The sequence below is a fragment of the Pseudophryne corroboree genome, chromosome 1 (assembly GCF_028390025.1).
Source record: "Pseudophryne corroboree isolate aPseCor3 chromosome 1, aPseCor3.hap2, whole genome shotgun sequence".
Classification (NCBI taxonomy): domain Eukaryota; kingdom Metazoa; phylum Chordata; class Amphibia; order Anura; family Myobatrachidae; genus Pseudophryne; species Pseudophryne corroboree.
The window spans coordinates 548808823-548830152 of NC_086444.1; the positions used below are offsets into that span (position 1 = coordinate 548808823).

Here is a 21330-nt window from a genome sequence, read left to right on the forward strand (position 1 = left end):
GGCAGAAATGGACATTGCACTTATTTTAGATGCCAGCCGGCAAATATCCCTCTGTGCATCTCTCATGTATAAGACTGCGTCTTTAATATGCTCTACGGTTAGCAATATAGTGTCCCTGTCTAGGGTATCAATATTTTCCGACAGGGAATCTGACCACGCAGCTGCAGCACTGCACATCCATGCTGAAGCAATAGCTGGTCTCAGTATAATACCTGTGTGTGTATATACAGACTTCAGGATAGCCTCCTGCTTTCTATCAGCAGGTTCCTTTAGGGCGGCCGTATCCGGAGACGGTAGTGCCACCTTCTTTGACAAGCGTGTGAGCGCTTTATCCACCCTAGGGGATGTTTCCCAACGTGACCTATCCTCTGGCGGGAAAGGGTACGTCATTAGTAACCTTTTAGAAATTACTAGTTTCTTATCGGGGGAAGCCCACGCTTCTTCACACACTTCATTTAACTCCTCAGATGGAGGAAAAACTACTGGTAGTTTTTTCTCTCCAAACATAATACCCTTTTTTGTGGTATCTGGGGTAACATCAGAAATGTGCAACACATTTTTCATAGCCTCAATCATGTAACGTGTGGCCCTATTGGAAGTTACATTAGTCTCATAGTCGTCGACACTGAAGTCAGTATCCGTGTCGACATCTGTGTCTGCCATCTGAGGTAGCGGGCGTTTTAGAGCACCTGATGGCTTTTAAGACGCCTGGGCAGGCACAGGCTGAGAAGCCGGCTGTCCCATATTTGGTATGTCGTCAAACCTTTTATGTAAGGAGTCGACACTGTCACGTAATTCCTTCCACATAACCATCCACTCAGGTGTCGGCCCCGCAGGGGGTGACATCACATTTATCGGCATCTGCTCCGCCTCCTCATCAAACATGTCGACACAGCCGTACCGACACACCGCACTCACACCGGGAATGCTCTGACAGAGGACATGACCCCACAAAGCCCTTTGGGGAGACAGAGAGAGAGTATGCCAGCACACACCAGAGCGCTATATAACACAGGGATTAACACTATAACTGAGTGTTTTCCCTTATAGCTGCTTATAAATATATATTGCTGCGCCTAAATTTAGTGCCCCCCCTCTCTTTTTTCACCCTTCTGTAGCTTGAAACTGCAGGGGAGAGCCAGGGAGCGATCCTTCCAGCGGAGCTGTGAGGGAAAAATGGCGCCAGTGTGCTGAGGGAGATAGCCCCGCCCCTTTTTCGGCTCACTTTTCTCCCGCTTTTTTTATGGATTCTGGCAGGGGTATTTATCACATATATAGCCTCTGGGACTATATATTGTGATTTTTTGCCAGCCAAGGTATTCATATTGCTGCTCAGGGCGCCCCCACCCCAGCGCCCTGCACCCATCAGTGACCGGAGTGTGAGGTGTGCATGAGGAGCAATGGCGCACAGCTGCAGTGCTGTGCGCTACCTTGTTGAAGACCGAAGTCTTCTGCCGCCGATTTCCAGGACCATCTTCATGCTTCTGACTCTGTAAGGGGGACGGCGGCGCGGCTCCGGGACAGAACGATCGGTCCTGTGTTCGAATCCTCTGGAGCTAATGGTGTCCAGTAGCCTAAGAAGCCCAAACTATCTCCAGTCAGGTAGGTTCGCTTCTTCTCCCCTTAGTCCCTCGTAGCAGTGAGTCTGTTGCCAGCAGATCTCACTGAAAATAAAAAACCTAAAATATACTTTCTTTTCTAGGAGCTCAGGAGAGCCCCTAGTGTGCATCCAGCTCAGCCGGGCACAAGATTCTAACTGAAGTCTGGAGGAGGGTCATAGAGGGAGGAGCCAGTGCACACCAGTTAGACCAAAAGCTTTCTTTTAGTTGTGCCCAGTCTCCTGCGGAGCCGCTATTCCCCATGGTCCTTACGGAGTCCCAGCATCCACTTAGGACGTCAGAGAAATAATATTATACCATATTGCATTCTGAATCTTTCCGTATTATGTCCACTCATTTTAATTTCATATACATTTAAATGGTATTTTACATTTAATTTAACTGGTGGAAGTACCTGTAAATATTTTAGATGAAAAGACTTGGGGGTATATTCAATTAGGGTAGGATCCATTCCGACATGCATTTGTCAGAATGAATCCGACAACCCCTATTCAATCTCATCTCAATTCTATTTTTAAAAAGTCGAATTGAGATGAGGGACCCAGAGGAGGAGGGAGGAGGGGGGGGGGGGAGCCGCGGGGAGACAGAGGAGATCAGCACTACAGTAGCGCTGCAGGAGGATGTCTCACAGCCGCCCGAACTCACGGCAGTGTCCACCTGGCTCCAGCAAGCGTGACCTCACTTGCTGGAGCCGGGTGAACGCTGGCGTGGGCGGCGCGGCTGTGAGACATCCAGCTGCAGCGCTGTGCTGTAGCGCTGATCTCCCCTGTATGCCCGCGGCTGTCCCCCATCTCCCTGCTCCTCCCCCCCCCCCCTCCTGTGGGTCCCTCATCTCAGTCTGACATTTTTTTATGTCGGACTGAGATGGTCGAAAAGGGGGCCTTTCGACACAAGCACGTGGATCGGCAGCTATTCCGCCAATCCACGTGCTTTTCGACAAGTCGAATTCCTCGACTTGTCGAATATATTGAATAGGTTGGAACCCCTTCCTACCTAAAAAAAAGTCGAAAAACTGCCGTCTTTTCGACAGACGGCAGCTTTAGTCATCAATTGAATATACCCCTTGGGGTTTCATAACGGTGGCCACACACATTATGAGCCTATTGTAAACATGCTTATACAAAGGCTATAACGGTCATAGAATAATCTGCTCAGTGGATGGGCAGAAGAGCCAGACTGCAAGTGGCAAAGTGTTTTCTACCTGATGAACAGACATGATGCCGTTAAAATGGGCCAACAAGATCTTCCACCTAGTCTAATCAAGATTCAATCCAATGTGTTTTTGATCAGAATGTTGGTTAGGTCACAGACATACACGGATAACTAACCAACTGTCTGAAACAATCACCACCTGTGGCTGCTTTAGTTTTTCTTTACACCTACATTTAATGCTCTTTTGAGCATTGCTTCTTCGTTTTGTTTGGTCTAATTTCTTACAGCATTCACATTTATTCACTGCAATGTAATTTCTACATTTTAGGGTCACTATATAAAGCCCACTGACTGGTGCTATACACATTAACCTAATAATAAATGGAATCAGAAAGTTTATCCAGTGAAACTACAGGTATTCCCGAGTGAATATTTTCCGATTCCAATCATATAAAGGTGCACTTTGGATTTCCCAGTTATAATTTGAAGTTTAGAACCAACACAAAATGATATCAGTAGTAACAATACTTAATAATGAATGAAGCCAATACAATGTTAGAGCGACAGTGATGAAAAGTGCATGCTGCTGCAGAGAAGCAATAAAGGGTCCTGGGAGCAGAGGCATGAATGAGTATAAAGACTGATCCCATTACTTCTGTCTAGTTCTTTTACCTTTCATTCCAGTCTTCATTCCGCTCAGGCCTTGCTGAGTCACTGGCCGATCAGCTACTTTTATTTGAGCTGACAACACTCCTCCTGCACCCTGTGGTCCTCCACGAGTCCCAGGCCTGGCAGTGCCAGGTGGCATCTGTAAGGAATTAAATTTGGAAATAGTTTATACATTTCCTTTTATACTGTGGCTTCGGTCACACAAAATAGCCCATCTCGCTACGCCAGGTCCAGTGCTACTCAGCAGCGCCAAGTGTCTTTTCACTCAAACTGTGCATCATATGCGCATACATAAGACAAGTGGAAGAGGCAAAACTGCACTGCTAGTGACGGAGTACGAATCTGTGTAAAAATGGTTCTGATGCAAGCAGTCGTGGCTCTTCTTCACTCCAAGTTCAGCTGTACCTCATCTGCAACTGTAACTGCAAAGGAACTGGTTTTAAATGGGCAAAAAGTAGCAGTCTAGTGTCTCTGGTACACTGTGACAGAGAGAATGTCAACAAATGCAGACAGATAATTTCAGTGTGAACGATAGGCTGCGAGCTAGGGTTAGGTCTAGAAGCAGCTGAAAACACTATGTCAACTTGCTGACATGCTAATGTTGACATTGGGCATGTTGACATAAAGTCCACGTAGACATTCAGAATGCTGACATTTTTGTATCCACACCTGTGCTGGGCACGAAGGCTAAATACACAGTAGTACACAGTAGTACCATGTGGGTAATTCTGAGTTGATCGCAGCAGCAAGTTTGTTAGCAATTGGGCAAAACCATGTGCACTGCAGGGGGGGGGGGGGGGGCAGATATAACATGTGCAGAGAGAGTTAGATTTGGGTGGGTTATTTTGTTTCTGTGCAGGGTAAATACTGGCTGCTTTATTTTTACACTGCAATTTAGATTTCAGTTTGAACACACCCCACCCAAATCTAACTCTCTCTGCACATGTTATATCTGCCCTCCTGCAGTGCACATGGTTTTGCCCAATTGCTAACAAAATTGCTGCTGCAATCAACTCAGAATTAGGCCCCATGTGCGCACGATGCAACATCGCCTGTGATGGGGTACAGACATCGGTGATGTCGGTTGAGACAGGGGGGGAGGGGAGCGGGGCCATGCTGCATTCGGCAGCATGATCCTCGTAAGCAATATCACACGTCGGACTGCAAGCAGGTCTGACGCGTGATGCTGGATACGACCCGCGGGAGCGAGCATTATATCCTGTATCATGCATATACACTATACAATGTCGCAATGAACCGGCCGATATCAGCCGGATCGTATGCAATATTTGATAGTGTGTACGCACCTTAACTAGGAGTATACTCTTGAAGTGTGCTATATAAAGGAAGATGCCATAAATCTAATTGTCTGTCTCAATTTTTTTCCTCTTTCATTGTTTAAAAGAAATCAGGCTTTACATTCAAGGACCTGGAAAACAAAGTCAAGGCAATTTGTTGTTCAAAAAGTTTCATATGTTTTATCTTGAATTTTGGTTACTATGATTATTAATAAACCTAGTCACTGCACTATGGGGGTCATTTTGACCCGATCGCACGCTGCAGTTTATCGCAAAGGCCGTCGCTGCGCTATGATCGTCTCTGCCTGATTGACAGGCAGAGACTGTCATTGGGCGGGGGGCGGAACGGCGGCGTATGACCGCCGTTTCGTGGGCGCAGTCCGGCCACCGCAGGCGTGGCCGGACCGTGCGGAGAGCGGGCTGCGTGACATCACACGCAGCCGCTACGGGCCGGGGAGCGACGAGTAGCTCCCGGCCAGCACGCTAAAGCTGCGCTGGCCGGAAGCTACTCCTAATGCGGAAGCTACTCCGGCTGCGTCCGGCAGGGGCCATGTCTAGCACTGGAAAGCACTAGGCTGCCCCTTCAACCATTGTATTATATATCGGACTTTCTTCTTTGTTTTTCTGAATTTTCTCAAAAGAATTTGTATCTTCTAGGCAGATTGTTGTTTGACATGTTACAAGACCCCCTTTCCATTTGAAAAAATAGGATTTTAATACCTACCAGTAAATCATTTTCTCTTAGTCCGTAGAGGATGCTGGGGTCACATCAAGAACCATGGGGTATAGACGGGATCCGCAGGAGACATGGGCACTTTAAGACTTTCAAATGGTGTGACCTAGCTCCTCCCTCTATGCCCCTCCTCCAGACTCCAGTTTAAGGAAACTGTGCCCAGGGAGACGGACATTTTGAGGAAAGGATTTATTGTTAAACCACGGTGAGCATCTTACCAGCTCACACCTCAAGCATGCCGCAGAACGTGGCATTCAATAGAACACAAGCCAACGGCATGAAGAATTTTCAGCACTATACCAACCGAAACACAACCTGTGTGTAACCACAACCAATAACTGCAGATACAGTACGCACTGGGACGGGCGCCCAGCATCCTCTACGGACTAAGAGAAAATAAGATTTTACTCACCAGTAAATCTATTTCTCGGAGTCCGTAGTGGATGCTGGGGACTCCGTAAGGACCATGGGGAATAGTCAAATCGTGTTACAGATCCAGCGAGCAATAGTTTGCTTTGAAGCAGGAGCACCCAGCTTGTTGGATGCATACAGGATAAACAGCGAGTCAGTTTTCCTGACTCCAGCGGTTCTGGCCACATAAATCTTCAAAGCCCTGACAAGTCACGAGTAGCCGTAGGCACCACAATAGGTTGGTTCAAATGAAAAGATGACACCACTTTCGGCAGAAATTGTGGACGAGTCCGCAATTCTGCCCTATCCACATGGAAAACCAGATAGGGGCTTTTACATGACAAAGCCGCCAATTCTGACACACACCTAGCCGAAGCTAAGGCCAATAGCATGACCACCTTCCACGTGAGATACTTTAGCTCCACGGTCTTAAGCGGCTCAAACCAGTGGGATTTCAGGAAACCCAACACCACGTTGAGATCCCAAGGTGCCACTGGTGGCACAAAACGGGGCTGAATATGCAGCACTCCCTTAACAAACGTCTGAACCTCAGGAAGAGAAGCCAGTTCTTTTTGAAAGAAAATGGATAGGAACGAAATTTGGACCTTTATGGACCCCAACTTCAAGCCCATAGTCACTCCAGACTGTAGGAAGTGCAGGAACCGGCCCAGCTGGAATTCCTCTGTAGGGGGCCTTCCTGGCCTCACACCAGGCAACATATTTTCGCCATATACGGTGAGATAGTGTTTTGCTGTCACGTCCTTTATCAGCGTAGGAATAACTTAATCAGGACTGCCTTTTTCCGCTAGGATCCGGCGTTCAACCGCCATGCCGTCAAACGCAGTCACGGTAAGTCTTGGAACAGACAGGGCCCCTGTTGCAACAGGTCCTGTCTGAGAGGCAGAGGCCATGGGTCCTCTGTGAGCATTTCTTGCAGTTCCGGGTACCAAGTCCTTCTTGGCCAATCCGGAACAATGAGTATTGTTCTCACTCCCCTTTTTCTTACGATTCTCAGCACCTTGGGTATGAGAGGAAGAGGAGGAAATACATAGACCGACTGGAACACCCGTGGTGTCACTAGTGCGTCCACAGCTATCGCCTGAGGGTCCCTTGACCTGGCGCAATACCTTTTTAGCTTTTTGTTGAGGCGGGATGCCATCATGTCCACCTGTGGCAGTTCCCATCGATTTGTAATCTGCGTTAAGACTTCTTGATGAAGTCCCCACTCTCCCGGGTGGAGGTCGTGCCTGCTGAGGAAGTCTGCTTCCCAGTTGTCCACTCCCGGAATGAACACTGCTGACAGTGCTTGCACGTGATTCTCCGCCCAACGAAGAATCCTGGTGGCTTCTGCCAACGCCACCCTGCTTCTTGTGCCGCCCTGACGGTTTACATGAGCCACTGCGGTGATGTTGTCTGACTGAATCAGCACCGGTTGGTTGCGAAGCAGAGGCTCCGCTTGACTCAGGGCGTTGTATATGGCCCTTAGTTCCAGGATATTTATGTGCAGACAAACCTCCTGACTTGACCACAACCCTTGGAAGTTTCTTCCTTGAGTGACTGCCCCCCATCCTCGGAGGCTCGCATCCATGGTCACCAGGACCCAGTCCTGTATGCCGAACCTGCGGCCCTCGAGAAGGTGAGCACTCTGCAGCCACCACAGAAGAGACACCCTGGCCCTGGAGGATAGGGTGATCAGCCGATGCATCTGAAGATGCGATCCGGACCACTTGTCCAACAGATCCCACTGAAAGATCCTCGCATGGAACCTGCCGAAGGGAATGGCTTCGTATGATGCCACCATCTTTCCCAGGACTCGCGTGCAGTGATGCCCCGACACCTGTTTCGGTTTTAAGAGGTCTCTGACTAGAGTCACGAGCTCCTGAGCCTTCTCCGCCGGGAGAAACACCTTCTTCTGATCTGTGTCCAGAATCATGCCCAGAAAGGGCAGACGCGTCGTAGGAATCAGCTGCGACTTTGGGATATTCGGAATCCAGCCGTGCTGTTGCAACACTTCCTGAGAGTGTGCTACGCTGATCAGCAACTGCTCTCTGGACCTCGCCTTTATGAGGAGATCGTCCAAGTATGGGATAATTGTGACTCCTTGCTTTCGAAGGAGCACCATCATTTCCGCCATTACCTTGGTAAATATTCTCGGTGCCGTGGAGAGCCCAAACGGCAACGTCTGGAATTGGTAATGACAGTCCTGTACCACAAATCTGAGGTACTCCTGATGGGGTGGATAAATGGGGACATGCAAGTAAGCATCCTTGATGTCCAGAGACACCATAAAATCCCCCTCTTCCAGGCTTGCAATGACCGCTCTGAGCGATTCCATTTTGAACTTGAATCTTTTCAGATAAATGTTCAGGGACTTTAAATTCAATATGGGTCTGACCGAACCGTCCGGTTTCGGTACCACAAACATTGTGGAATAGTATCCCCTTCCCTGTTGAAGGAGGGGAACCTTTACCACCACCTGCTGGAGATATAACTTGTGAATTGCCGCTAACACTACTTCCCTTTCCATGGGGGAAGCTGGCAGGGCCGATTTGAGGTAACGGTGAGGGGGCATCACTTCGAATTCCAGCTTGTATCCCTGAGACACAATCTGTATAGCCCAGGGATCCACCCGTGAGCGAACCCACTGGTGGCTGAAATTTCGGAGACGCGCCCCCACCGCTCCTGGCTCCACCTGTGGAGCCCCAGCGTCATGCGGTGGATTTAGTGGAAGCCAGGGAGGACTTTTGTTCCTGGGAACTAGCTGTATGGTGCAGCTTCTTTCCTCTACCCCTGCCTCTGGCAAGAAAGGATGCACCTCTGACTTTCTTGCTTCTTTGTGATCGAAAGGACTGCATTTGGTAATACGGTGCTTTCTTAGGCTGTGAGGGAATATATGGCAAAAAGTTTGACTTCCCAGCCGTAGCTGTGGAAACTAGGTCCGAGAGACCGTCCCCAAACAATTCCTCACCCTTGTAAGGTAACACCTCCATGTGCTTTTTGGAGTCGGCATCACCTGTCCATTGCCGAGTCCACAGGACCCTTCTGGCAGAAATTGACATTGCTTTTATTCTAGAGCCCAGTAGGCAAATGTCCCTCTGGGCATCCCTCATATATAGGACAGCGTCTTTTATATGCCCCAGGGTCAGTAAAATAGTATCCTTGTCTAAGGTATCCAGTTCCTCAGACAGATTATCCATCCATGCTGCTAAAGCACTACACATCCAGGCCGACGCAACTGCCGGCCTCAGTAGAGTACCTGAATGTGTATAAACAGACTTCAGGATACTTTCCTGCTTCCTATCCGCAGGATCCTTTAGGGAGGCCGTATCCTGTGACGGCAGGGCCACCTTCTTAGATAAGCGTGTCAGAGCTTTGTCTACCCTAGGGGAGGATTCCCAGCGCATCCTGTCCGTTGGCGGGAAAGGGTACGCCATAAGTAACCTTTTGGAAATCAGCACTTTCCTATCGGGGAATCCCACGCTTTTTCACATAACTCATTTAACTCATGTGAAGGGGGAAAAGTCACCTCTTGCTTTTTCTCCCCATACATATAAACCCTCTTGTCAGGGACAGGGTTTACCTCTGATATGTGCAAAACATCCTTCATTGCTATAATCATGTAGCGGATGGCTTTAGCCATTTTAGGCTGCAATTTTGCATCATCGTCATCGACACTGGAGTCAGAATCCGTGTCGATATCTGTGTCAACAATTTGGGATAGTGGGCACTTCTGAGACCCTGACGGCCTCTGCGCTGTAGGATCAGGCATGGGCTGAGACCCCGACTGTCCCAAAGTGTCAGCTTTATCCAACCTTTTATGCAAGGAGTTTACATTATCATTTAACACCTTCCACATATCCATCCAATCAGGTGTCGGCGCCGTCGGCGGAGACAAGTCATTCATCTGCACCTGCTCTGCCTCCACATAGCCCTCCTCGTCAAACATGTCGACACAAGCGTACCGACACACCACACACACAGGGGATGCTCTATATGAGGACAGGACCCCCACAAGGCCTTTTGGAGAGACAGAGAGAGAGTATGCCAGCACACACCCCAGCGCTATATGACCCAGGAATCACACAGTAACTTAGTGTTTACCCAGTAGCTGCTGTATTTATGATTAATGCGCTAAATTTATGTGCCCCCCCCCTCTTTTTACCCTCTTTCTACCGTGAGTCTGCAGGGGAGAGCCTGGGGAGCTTCCTCTCAGCGGAGCTGTGGAGAGAAAATGGCGCTGGTGAGTGCTGAGGAAGAAGGCTCCGCCCCCTCAGCGGCGGGCTTCTGTCCCGCGATTTTGTGTAAAATTAATGGCGGGGGCTCATGCATATTACAGTGCCCAGCTGTATATATGCTGCTTTTTTGCCAGGAGGTACTCAATTGCTGCCCAGGGCGCCCCCCCCCTGCGCCCTGCACCCTACATGACCGGAGTGTGTGGGTTAGTGTGGGCGCAATGGCGCACAGATGCAGTGCTGTGCGCTACCTCATATGAAGACAGGAGTCTTTTGCCGCCGATTTTGACGTCTTCTTGCTTCAACCCGCCGGCTTCTGTCTTCTGGCTCTGCGAGGGGGGCGGCGGCGCGGCTCCGGGAACGGACGACCAAGGTTAAGTTCCTGTGTTCGAACCCTCTGGAGCTAATGGTGTCCAGTAGCCTAAGAAGCGCAACCTAGCCGCAGTTAGTAGGTTTGCTTCTCTCCCCTCAGTCCCACGTAGCAGAGAGTCTGTTGCCAGCAGAAGCTCTCTGAAAATAAAAAACCTAACTAAAATACTTTCTTATTAGCAAGCTCAGGAGAGCTCACTAAAATGCACCCAGCTTCTTCCGGGCACAGATTCTAACTGAGGTCTGGAGGAGGGGCATGGAGGGAGGAGCCAGTGCACACCAGTAGTACTAAATCTTTCTTGGAGTGCCCAGTCTCCTGCGGGGCCTGTCTATTACCCATGGTCCTTACGGAGTCCCCAGCTTCCACTAGGACGTTAGAGAAAATAAGATTTTAAACCTACCGGTAATCTATTTCTCCTAGTCCGTAGAGGATGCTGGGGACTCCGTAAGGACCATGGGGTATAAACGGGCTATATACAAGTCTTGCAGAGTTTCCGCACTGGGACGGGCGCCCAGCATCCTCTACGGACTAGGAGAAATAGATTTACCGGTAGGTTTAAAATCTTATTTTCTCTTACGTCCTAGAGGATGCTGGGGACTCCGTAAGGACCATGGGGTTTATACCAAAGCATCCAATCGGGCGGGAGAGTGCGTATGACTCTGCAGCACCGACTGAGCAAACGCTAGGTACTCATCAGCCAGGGTATCAAACTTGTAGAATTTAGCAAAAGTGTTTGACCCCGACCAAGTCGCCGCTCGGCAAAGTTGTAATGCCGAGACGCCTCGGGCAGCCGCCCAAGAAGAGCCCACCTTCCTAGTGGAATGGGCCTTAACCGAATTTGGTACCGGCAATCCAGCCGTAGAGTGAGCCTGCTGTATCGTATTACAGATCCAGCGAGCAATAGTCTGCTTCGAAGCAGGTGCGCCAATCTTATTGGCCGCATACAGGACAAACAGAGCCTCTGTTTTCCCAATTCTAGCCGTCCTGACTACATAAATCTTTAAGGCCCTGACTACGTCCAGGGATCTGGAATCCTCCAGGTCACTTGTAGCCACAGGCACCACAATAGGTTGATTCACATGGAATGAAGAAACCACCTTAGGCAAAAATTGCGGATGTGTCCTCAATTCAGCTCGATCCACATGAAAAATCAAGTTAGGGCTTTTGTGTGACAAAGCCGCCAATTCTGATACTTGCCTTGCCGATGCCAAGGCCAACAACATGACCACCTTCCAAGTAAGAAATTTCAACTCAACCTTGTTAAGCGGTTCAAACCAGTGTGATTTTAGAAACTGCAACACCACGTTGAGGTCCCACGGTGCCACTGGAGGCACAAAAGGAGGCTGGATGTGTAGCACTCCCTTTACAAACGTCTGGACTTCTGGAAGAGAAGCCAATTCCTTCTGAAAGAAAATCGAGAGGGACGAAATCTGAACCTTAACAAAGCCTAATTTCAGGCCCATATCCACTCCTGTCTGTAGGAAGTGGAGAAAACGACCCAGATGAAAATCTTCCGTAGGTGCATTCTTGGTCTCACACCAAGACACATACTTTCGCCAGATACGGTGATAATGCTTAAACGTCACCTCCTTCCTAGCCTTTATTAAAGTAGGGATGACCTCTTCCGGAATCCCCTTCTTCGCTAGGATTCGGCGTTCAACCGCCATGCCGTCAAACGTAACCGCGGTAAGTCCTGAAATACACAGGGCCCCTGTTGCAACAGGTCTTCCCTCTGAGGAAGAGGCCAGGGATCTCCTGTGAGCATCTCTTGTAGATCTGAGTACCAGGCCCTTCGAGGCCAGTCTGGGACAACGAGTATCGTCTGTACTCTTCTTTGCCTTATGATCCTCAACACTTTTGTGATGAGAGGAAGAGGAGGAAACACTTAGACCGATTTGAACACACACAGTGTTATCAGAGCGTCTACTGCCACTGCCTGAGGGTCCCGAGACCTGGCACAATACCTCCGAAGCTTTTTGTTGAGGCGTGACGCCATCATGTCTATTTGAAGAGTTCCCCAAAGACGTGTTATGTCTGCAAAGACTTCTTGATGAAGTCCCCACTCTCCTGGATGGAGATCGTGTCTGCTGAGGAAGTCTGCTTCCCAGTTGTCCACTCACGGAATGAAGACAGCCGACAGAGCGCTTACATGATTTTCCGCCCAGCAAAGAATCCTGGTGGTCTCCGCCATCGCGACTCTGCTTCTTGTCCCGCCTTGGCGGTTCACATGAGCCACTGCTGTCACATTGTCTGAATCAGAACCGGTAGGTTTCGAAGAAGACTCTCCGCTTGTCGAAGGCCGTTGTAAATGGCCCTGAGTTCCAACACATTGATGTGTAGACAGGACTCCTGGTCTGACCAAAGTCCCTGAAAGTTTTTTCCCTGTGTGACCGCTCCCCAACCTCGGAGGCACGCGTCCGTGGTAACCAGGATCCAGTCCTGAATCCCAAACCGGCGACCCTCCAGCAGGTGAGCACTTTGCAACCACCACAGGAGAGACACTCTGGCCCCTGGGGACAGAGTTATTTTCCGATGTAAGTGCAGATGGGACCCGGACCACTTGTCCAGAAGGTCCCATTGAAAAGTCCTTGCATGGAACCTTCCGAAGGGAATGGCCTCGTAGGCCGCCACCATTTTTCCCAGAACACGAGTGCATTGGTGAACTGACACCCTTTTCGGTTTTAGCAGGTCTCTGACCATGTTCTGGATGTCCTGGGCTTTCTCTATTGGGAGGAAGACCTTCATTTGTTCCGTATCCAGTATCATATCTAGGAACGGTAGTCGAGTTGTCGGAATCAACTGTGACTTCGGTAGATTTAGAATCCAACCATGTTGCTGGAGCACTCTCAGAGAGAGTGCCACACTGCTCAGCAATTTCTCCCTTGATCTCGCTTTTATCAGGAGATCGTCCAAGTATGTGATAATTGGGACTCCATGCTTGCGCAGGACCACCATAATTTCCGCCATTATCTTGGTGAAAATCCTCGGGGCCGTGGAAAGTCCAAACGGCAACGTCTGAAATTGGTAATGACAATCCTGTACAGCGAATTTCAGGTATTCCTGATGGGGGGCATATATGGGGACATGAAGGTACGCATCCTTTATGTCCAGAGACACCATAAACTCCCCCTCCTCCATGTTGGCTAGTATCGCTCTGAGTGATTCCATCTTGAATTTGAATCTTTTTATGTACAGGTTTAGGGATTTCAGATTCAAAATAGGTCTGACCGAACCGTCCGGTTTCGGGACCACAAATAGGGTTGAGTAGTAACCTCTTCCCTGCTGGTGCAGGGGAACCTTGATTATCACTTGCTGTATACACAGCTAACACTACATCCCTTTCCGATGTGGAAGCTGGTAGGGCCGATTTGAAAAATCGGCGCGGGGGCACCTCTTCGAATTCCAGTTTGTACCCCTGGGAAACTATTTCCAACACCCAGGGATTCAGGTCTGATCTGACCCAGGCCTGACTGAAAATTCGAAGACGTGCCCCCACCGGTGCGGACTCCCTCAGGGGAGCCCCAGCGTCATGCTGTGGGTTTTGGAGCAGCCGGGGAGGACTTTTGTTCCTGGGCACCTGCCGAAGCAGGTGCTCTTTTGCCTCTGCCCTTACCTCTGACGAGGAAAGAGGATCCCCGACCTCTTTTGGACTTGTGCGACCGAAAGGACTGCATCTGATAGGGTGTTATTTTCTTTTGCTGTTGGGGAATATATGGTAAAAAATTTGATTTACCTGCTGTAGCTGTGGAAACCAGGTGCGTCAGCCCATCCCCAAACAATACATCACCCTTATAGGGTGGTACTTCCATATGTTTTTTGGAATCCGCATCACCCGTCCATTGGCGAGTCCATAAGGATCTTCTCGCTGAGATAGACATGGCATTGGCCCTAGAAGCCAGCAATCCAATGTCCCTTTGAGCATCCCTCATAAATAAGACTGCGTCTTTTATATGAGTTAGAGTTAAGAATATAGTATCCTTATCCAAATTATCAAATTGATCTGTCAGCTCATCTGTCCAAGCTGCAATTGCGCTACACACCAATGCCGACGCAATTGTCGGTCTTAGCACAGCCCCCGTATGAGAATAAATACACTTTAAAGTAGTTTCTTGCCTGCGATCTGCAGGGTCCTTAAGGGCCGCTGTGTTAGGAGACGGTATTGCCACTTTCTTGGACAAGCGCGTCAGGGCCTTGTCCACAGTGGGGGATGATTCCCAAATCTCCCTGTCCTGCTTAGGGAAGGGGTATGCCATATAAATTATTTTGGGGATCTGCGGTCTCTTTTCCGGAGTCTCCCAAGCTTTTCCAAAGAAATCATTTAATTCATGAGATGTGGGAAAATTAATAATCTGTTTCTTTTCCTTAAACATGTGTACCCTTGTGTCGGGGACCAAGGGTTCATCCTCAATATGTAACACATCCCTTATTGCCACAATCATACACTGAATGGTTTTATTCACCCTAGGGTGCAATTTTACTTCATCGTAGTCGACACTGGAGTCAGAATCCGTGTCGGTAGTAGTGTCTTGTGTTAAGGGACGCTTTTGAGACCCCGACGGGCCCTGTGAGTCGGTCCAATCCGAGGATTGACCCCCCGATGTCCCCCCTAATTCAGCCTTATCAAGCCTTTTACGTAAAGATGCCACACTTGCATTCAACATATGCCACATGTCCATCCAATCCGGAGTCAGAACAACCGACAGGGACACACCACTCATTTGCTCCACCGCCTCCTTGGAGAAGCCCTCCGCCTCAGACATGTCGACACACACGTACCGACACCCCACACACACAGGGATTAACCTATAAGGGGACAAAACCCCAACCATGCCCTTAGGAGAGACAGAGAGAGAGTATGCCAGCACACACCAGCGCTTAAAAACACTGGAATATATATACCAGATAGCGCTTTTTATATATATAGCCTTAATTCCCACTCACTGCGTCTCCAAAGTGCCCCCCTCCTCTTTTTTCCAGCCTGTGAAGGTTCAGCAGGGGAGAGATCAGGGAGCCAGCTTTTCCTCATGCAGTTTCTGTGGAGAAAATGGCGCTGGTTAGTGCTGAGGATCAAGCCCCGCCCACCCGACGGTGGGCTTCGGTCCAGTAAACTTATATAAAAAATGGCGGGGGATTTGTGGATTTACTGTGCCACAGCCTAATCCTGCTTATATTGCCACAAAAATGAGGAATATTGCTGCCCAGGGCGCCCCCCCCCTGCGCCCTGCACCCTCAGTGCCTGCATGTGTGTGTGTACTGGGGGCAATGTCGCGCAGCTTACCGCTGCGCGCTTACCTCATGAAGATCTGATGTCTTCTTGCCTTCTCATACCCCCCTGGCTTCTATCTTCGGCATCTGTGAGGAGGACGGCGGCGCGGCTCCGGGACGAACCCCAGGTGAGACCTGTGTTCAGACTCCCTCTGAAGCTAATGGTGTCCAGTAGCCTTAGAAACAGTGCCCAACTTGACAAGCCAGCTCTGTTTCTCTCTCCTCAGTCCCACGATGCAGGGAGCCTGTTGCCAACAGGACTCCCTGAAAATAAAAAACCTAACAAAATTCTTTAAAACAGAAAACTCTGGAGAGCTCTCTGCATTGTACCCTTTCTCCTCTGGGCACAGTTCTCTAACTGAGGTCTGGAGGAGGGGCATAGAGGGAGAAGCCAGTGCACACCCATAGTCAAAGTTCTTTTTAGGTGCCCTATCTCCTGCGGAGCCCGTCTATACCCCATGGTCCTTACGGAGTCCCCAGCATCCTCTAGGACGTAAGAGAAAAGGATTTACCGGTAGGTATTAAAATCCTATTTTCTCATACGTCCTAGAGGATGCTGGAGTCACATCAAGAACCATGGGGTTATACCAAAGCTCTAGAACGAGCGGGAGAGTGTGGACGACTCTGCAGCACCGAATGACCCAACATGAGGTCATCATCGGCCAAGGTATCAAACTTGTAAAACTTTAGCAAAAAAGTGTTTGCTAAATAGCTGCTCGGCAAAGTTGCAATGCCGAGATTCCCTGGGCAGCCGCCCAGGACGAGCCCACCTTTCTAGTAGAATAGACCTGGAACAATATCTCTGAATCTTCTTGTTGAGACGAGATGTCATCATTTTAACTTGAGGAACTCCTCAATGACTTGTCACCTCTGTGAAGACTTCTTGGTGGAGGCCCCACTCTCCCGGATTGAGATCGTGTCTGCTGAGGAAGTCTGCTTCCCAGCTGTCCACTCCTCGCTGACAGAGCGCTTGTATGTTTTTCCGCCCAGCGGAATATCTTTGTGGCTTCTGCCATTGCCGCTCTGCTTTTCGTTCCATCCTGACGGTTTATGTGTGCTACTGCTGTTACAGTGTCTGACTGTATCAGTACGGGTAGACCTCGAAGATGTTCCGCTTGTAGAAAGCCATTGTAAATGGCCCTTAACTCCAGAACGTTTATGTGGAGACAAGTTTTCTGACTTGACCCTCTTCCTTGGAAGTATTCCCCCTGTGTGACTGCTCCCCAACCTCGGAGGGTTGCATCCGTGGCCCCTAGGATCCAGTCCTGGATCCCGAACCTTCGCCCCTCTAGGAGGTGCAAACTGTGCAGCCACCACAGGAGTGAGAATCTGGTCTTGGAAAACAGGATTATCCTCCGGTGCATGTGTATATGGGACCCCAACAGGTCCCACTGGAACACTTTGGCATGGAACCTGCCAAAATGAATGGCCTCGTAGGCCGCAACCATCTTCCCCAGCAACCGAATGCATTGATGGATTGACACTCTTGCTGGTTTCAGAATTTGTTTGACCAGACTCTGGATCTCCAGAGCCTTTTCCACTGGAAGAAAAAAAACTCTCTGTAGTATCTAGTATTATTCCCAAAACCGACAACCGCGTCGATGGGACCATCAGTGATTCTGGCAAACTCAGGAGCCAACCCTGTTGTTAAAGAACTGTCAGGGAGAGTGCAACGTTTTGCACCAACTGGTTTCTTGATCTCGCCGTTATCAGAAGACCATCCCAGTATGGGATAAATGTGACTCCGTACTAGAGAAGGAGAACCATCATTACCGCCATCACCCTGGTGAAATTGGTAATGACCATCCTGAATAGCAAACCTCAGGTAAATCTAATGCTGAGGAAAATTTAATTAGACCTTCTTTATCCTTTTTCCAGATTGGATATCACTGCCCTGAGAGATTCCATCTTGGATTTGACTTTCTTTAAGTAGAAATTGAAGGATGTCAGCTTTAGGATTGGTCTGACCGAGCCGTCTGGCTTCGGGAGCACGAAGAGGCTTGAATAACAGCCTTCTCCCTATTGTGACAGGGTACACCAGGACAATGACCTGATCCTGACACAACTCTTGTGTTGCGTCGCATACTGCCTCCCTGTCCGGAGGAGAATCGGTAATATTGAAGAATTGGTGAGGGAAAACGTCTGGAAACTCCAGTATGCACCCTTGGGACACTATTCGTAAAACCCACGGGTCCAAGTCCGTTCCAGGACTGACTGAAAAGTTTTAGACATGGCCCCACCGATGTGGGCTCTCGCCAAAGAGTCCCAGCGTCATGCGGTGGATCTGGCAGAAACAGAGGATGATTTCTGCTCCTGTGACCTTGAAGAGGCTGCTGACCTCTTCCCTTTTCTCCTTCCACTACCTGCAAAGAAAAGGGGAATCAGTATCTATTGGGAGCGACATGACTGCATCTGACAATTTTGCGTCATCATCCGTTGTGAGGGAACATAGGCCCAGAAGGTAGACTTACCAGCGGCATCTGCCGAGATCAAATTAACTAGGCCGTCACCAAAGAAGGCTTTACCTTCATAGGGAAAAGACTCCATATCTTCTCGGAGTCAACCTCAGCATTCCATTGGTGAATCCACCACGCCCTCCTAGCCGAGACCGCCATGGAATCGGCCCACGAACCCAAGAGTCCTCTATCCTTTGCAGTCGCACGAAAGCATGCTGCAGCGTCCTTGATATAACCCAACGTAAGGAGTATCCCATCTCTCTCCAGGGTATCTATAACGGATGACCAGGCAACCGACCATTTTTGAATACTACTACTCCCCCATGCGCATGTAATGGCAGGTCGAACTGACGTATGCATGGACACATAACTAGAATATAACGTAGCTTCCTACATATGATCCACTGGCTTTGTGACACGGCCCCATTCAGAACAGGGGGTGACTCCCACTTTATTCTATCCGCGGCGGGAAAAGAATAAACAATTGGAATCCTCTTGAGGATTTGAAACCAGCTTGTCAAGGCTGACCCAGACTTTCTCAAACAGAGCGTTCAGCACATGAGAATGAAGAATGTTACTTCAGCTTTATTTATTATATATATATATATATATATACATATACATACATACATATATATACACATACATATATACATACACACACATATATACATATACACTGTGGACCCTGCTGTTCCGAACAAAGGGGTCTATGTGTATATATATATATATATATATATATATATATATATATATATATATATATATATATATTATTTTATATATTAATATACACACATAGACCCCTTTGTTCGGAACAGCAGGGTCCACAGTGACGTTAATACGTCCTTATTATGCACTAGTCATATACATACATAGTTATATACATACATAGCCCTCTCTGATATGCATCACATTAACATGCAATTTTTTACCCAGTCAGATAATGGTGGTGCCGACAGGGCCACCCACACACGTCTGTGTCCCTAATATAGTTTTCTCTTGGGAAAAACATTAATCCACCTACATGTTGACACACATGTACCAAGTACCATCAGGAGTCGGCGGTGCCGACAGGGTCACTCCCACAGCCGTTTGTGGGAAGCACTCCGGCTCAGACATGCTGACACACGTGTACTGTCAGAGAGACACAAATAGAGTTTGCCAACTCATAACCCAGCGCTTAATCAACAGTTCTGAACACTACAGAATGCCCCAAACCTGCAGCGCTTTTATATTAAACATATATTGCACCAATTTTACTGTGCACCCCCTCCCCCCCCCCGTTTTGCACCCTGATAGTTTCAGCAGTGGGAGGAAGGACCAGCGTCTCCGCAAGAGAAAATGGCGCTGGCTTTGTGAGCTGTGAGGGCTAAGCCCGTCCCCCGTAATGGCGCGCTTCAGTCCCGCTATTTCTGTTACAAATCTTTATACTGGCGGGGGTTAGGACAGTGCCCTGTCACCTATGTCCCCTGTTGCCAGTCTTATATTGAGGTATACATGCTGCCCAGGGTGCCCCCCCCCCACGCCGCCCTGCACCCTGTAGTGCCTCTTTGTGTGGGAGCATGGCGCGCAGCGTGTGATCGCTGTGCAGTACCTCAGAAGCCGTCACTGAAGTCTTCTTTGCTTCTTCTACTCACCTGTCTTCTGACTTCTGGCTCTGCAAGGGGGGTGACGGCCGGCTCTGGGAATGAGCCCCTAGGCGTACCTAGTGATCAAACCCTCAGGATGGTGTCCTGTAGCCAAAGAAGCAGAGCCTTGAAACTCACAGAAGTAGGTCTGACTTCTCTCCCCTAAGTCCCACGAAGCAGGGAGACTGTTGCCAGCAGTTCTCCCTGAAAATAAAAAACCTAACATAAAGTCTTTTTCAAAGAAACTCAGTAGAGCTCCTCAGAGTGCGTCCAGTCTCACTGGGCACAGATTCTAAACTGGAGTCTGGAGGAGGGGCATAGAGGGAGGAGCCAGGTCACACCATTTGAAAGTCTTAAAGTGCCCATGTCTCCTGCGTATCCCGTCTATACCCCATGGTTCTTGATGTGACCCCAGCATCCTCTAGGACGTATGAGGAAATTGACTTAGATTCAAGATGGGCAATTTAAAGATGGCACCCACGTTTTGGTACATACCCTAAAAGATAGCCCACCTCACCCATACCTTACTGGAGTATTCAGTTTTTCCATTTCCTGCACAGTTTTTAAAACAAAAGGGTGCACTGCGACTTTTGAATCACCCTGTATTTGTTTAAAATAGCATGATGTGCTGTAACAGACACTTACTGCAGTTGAAAGCCTGCCTGCTGTGGGTGGACCACGGATTCCACTTGGAGGTCTGTTTGGAATGGAACCGATGACTCCCCTTGAGACAGGACGGGCTGATGGGGGTCTCTGGTTGCTCGCCATACCTACTATCAATTCTGGGGAAAGAGACAAACACATAAGACATCATGGAGGAATAACCGGTTCAAGTTCAGAACATGGGACCCCCTGGGCTAGCATAACTAAACTACCTCAGCAGCACACTATCCATGTGGACAACTATTGTGCGTAGGGTTGCCACCTCATATCTTTAATTCTGGAAACATATTAATTACACAGGTTCTGTGGGTGATTAAAACCAGGTGAAATGGAGTCTTGAAGTCAGCCAGCCACAGAACCTGTGTAATTAATATGTGTCCAGAATTAAAGGGATGAGGTGGCAACCCTAATTGTGCGGCGAGCGAGCACACACGTTTTAACGCTCTGAACAAGTTTATTAATGTTTTGGAGCAGTTTAGTTATGCTAACCCAGGGGGAACGTGTTCTGAGTTTCAATCGGAATAATCAGCTGTAAAATGTTATTTATAGAATGTGCATTTTTTCTTAGGTGGACTATCTGTCACTTTTGAAGCCAGTGGATCTGGCTGTGATCTGCTAATAACCCAAAGCATATGCGCCTAGCTAATAACTGGCCCTACTCAGCAGCTGATGCCCTGATGGTGACAGGTACTATACCTAGCAGAGGGAAGGGCCGGAGTGCAGCCCGCACTGTGACAGCAGTGCCCGTCCGCCTGCTGCAGAACATTACACGTACACACGTATGACAAGACAGACATGTATGAGTGCGTTGATTAGCACATCACTAGTACG

General features: G+C 48.9%; 1 protein-coding gene across 2 annotated transcripts in view; it reads right to left on the minus strand.

Annotated features, from left to right (window-relative positions):
- The window catches only part of IFT74 (intraflagellar transport 74), a 386790-nt gene that overhangs the window by 364721 nt on the left and 739 nt on the right, over positions 1–21330 (minus strand). Inside the window, exons 1-3 of one of the 2 annotated variants that reach the window (XM_063914102.1) lie at positions 21196–21302; positions 20482–20618; positions 3444–3579 (exon numbers count right to left, since the gene is read on the minus strand). In XM_063914102.1, the coding sequence (XP_063770172.1) occupies positions 3444–3579; positions 20482–20618; positions 21196–21265 (343 nt within the window). In that variant the 5' untranslated portion in view covers positions 21266–21302. Of the gene's footprint in view, positions 1–3443; positions 3580–20481; positions 20619–21195; positions 21303–21330 lie in introns of those variants that run through there. The other variant, XM_063914103.1, reaches the window with a different exon arrangement.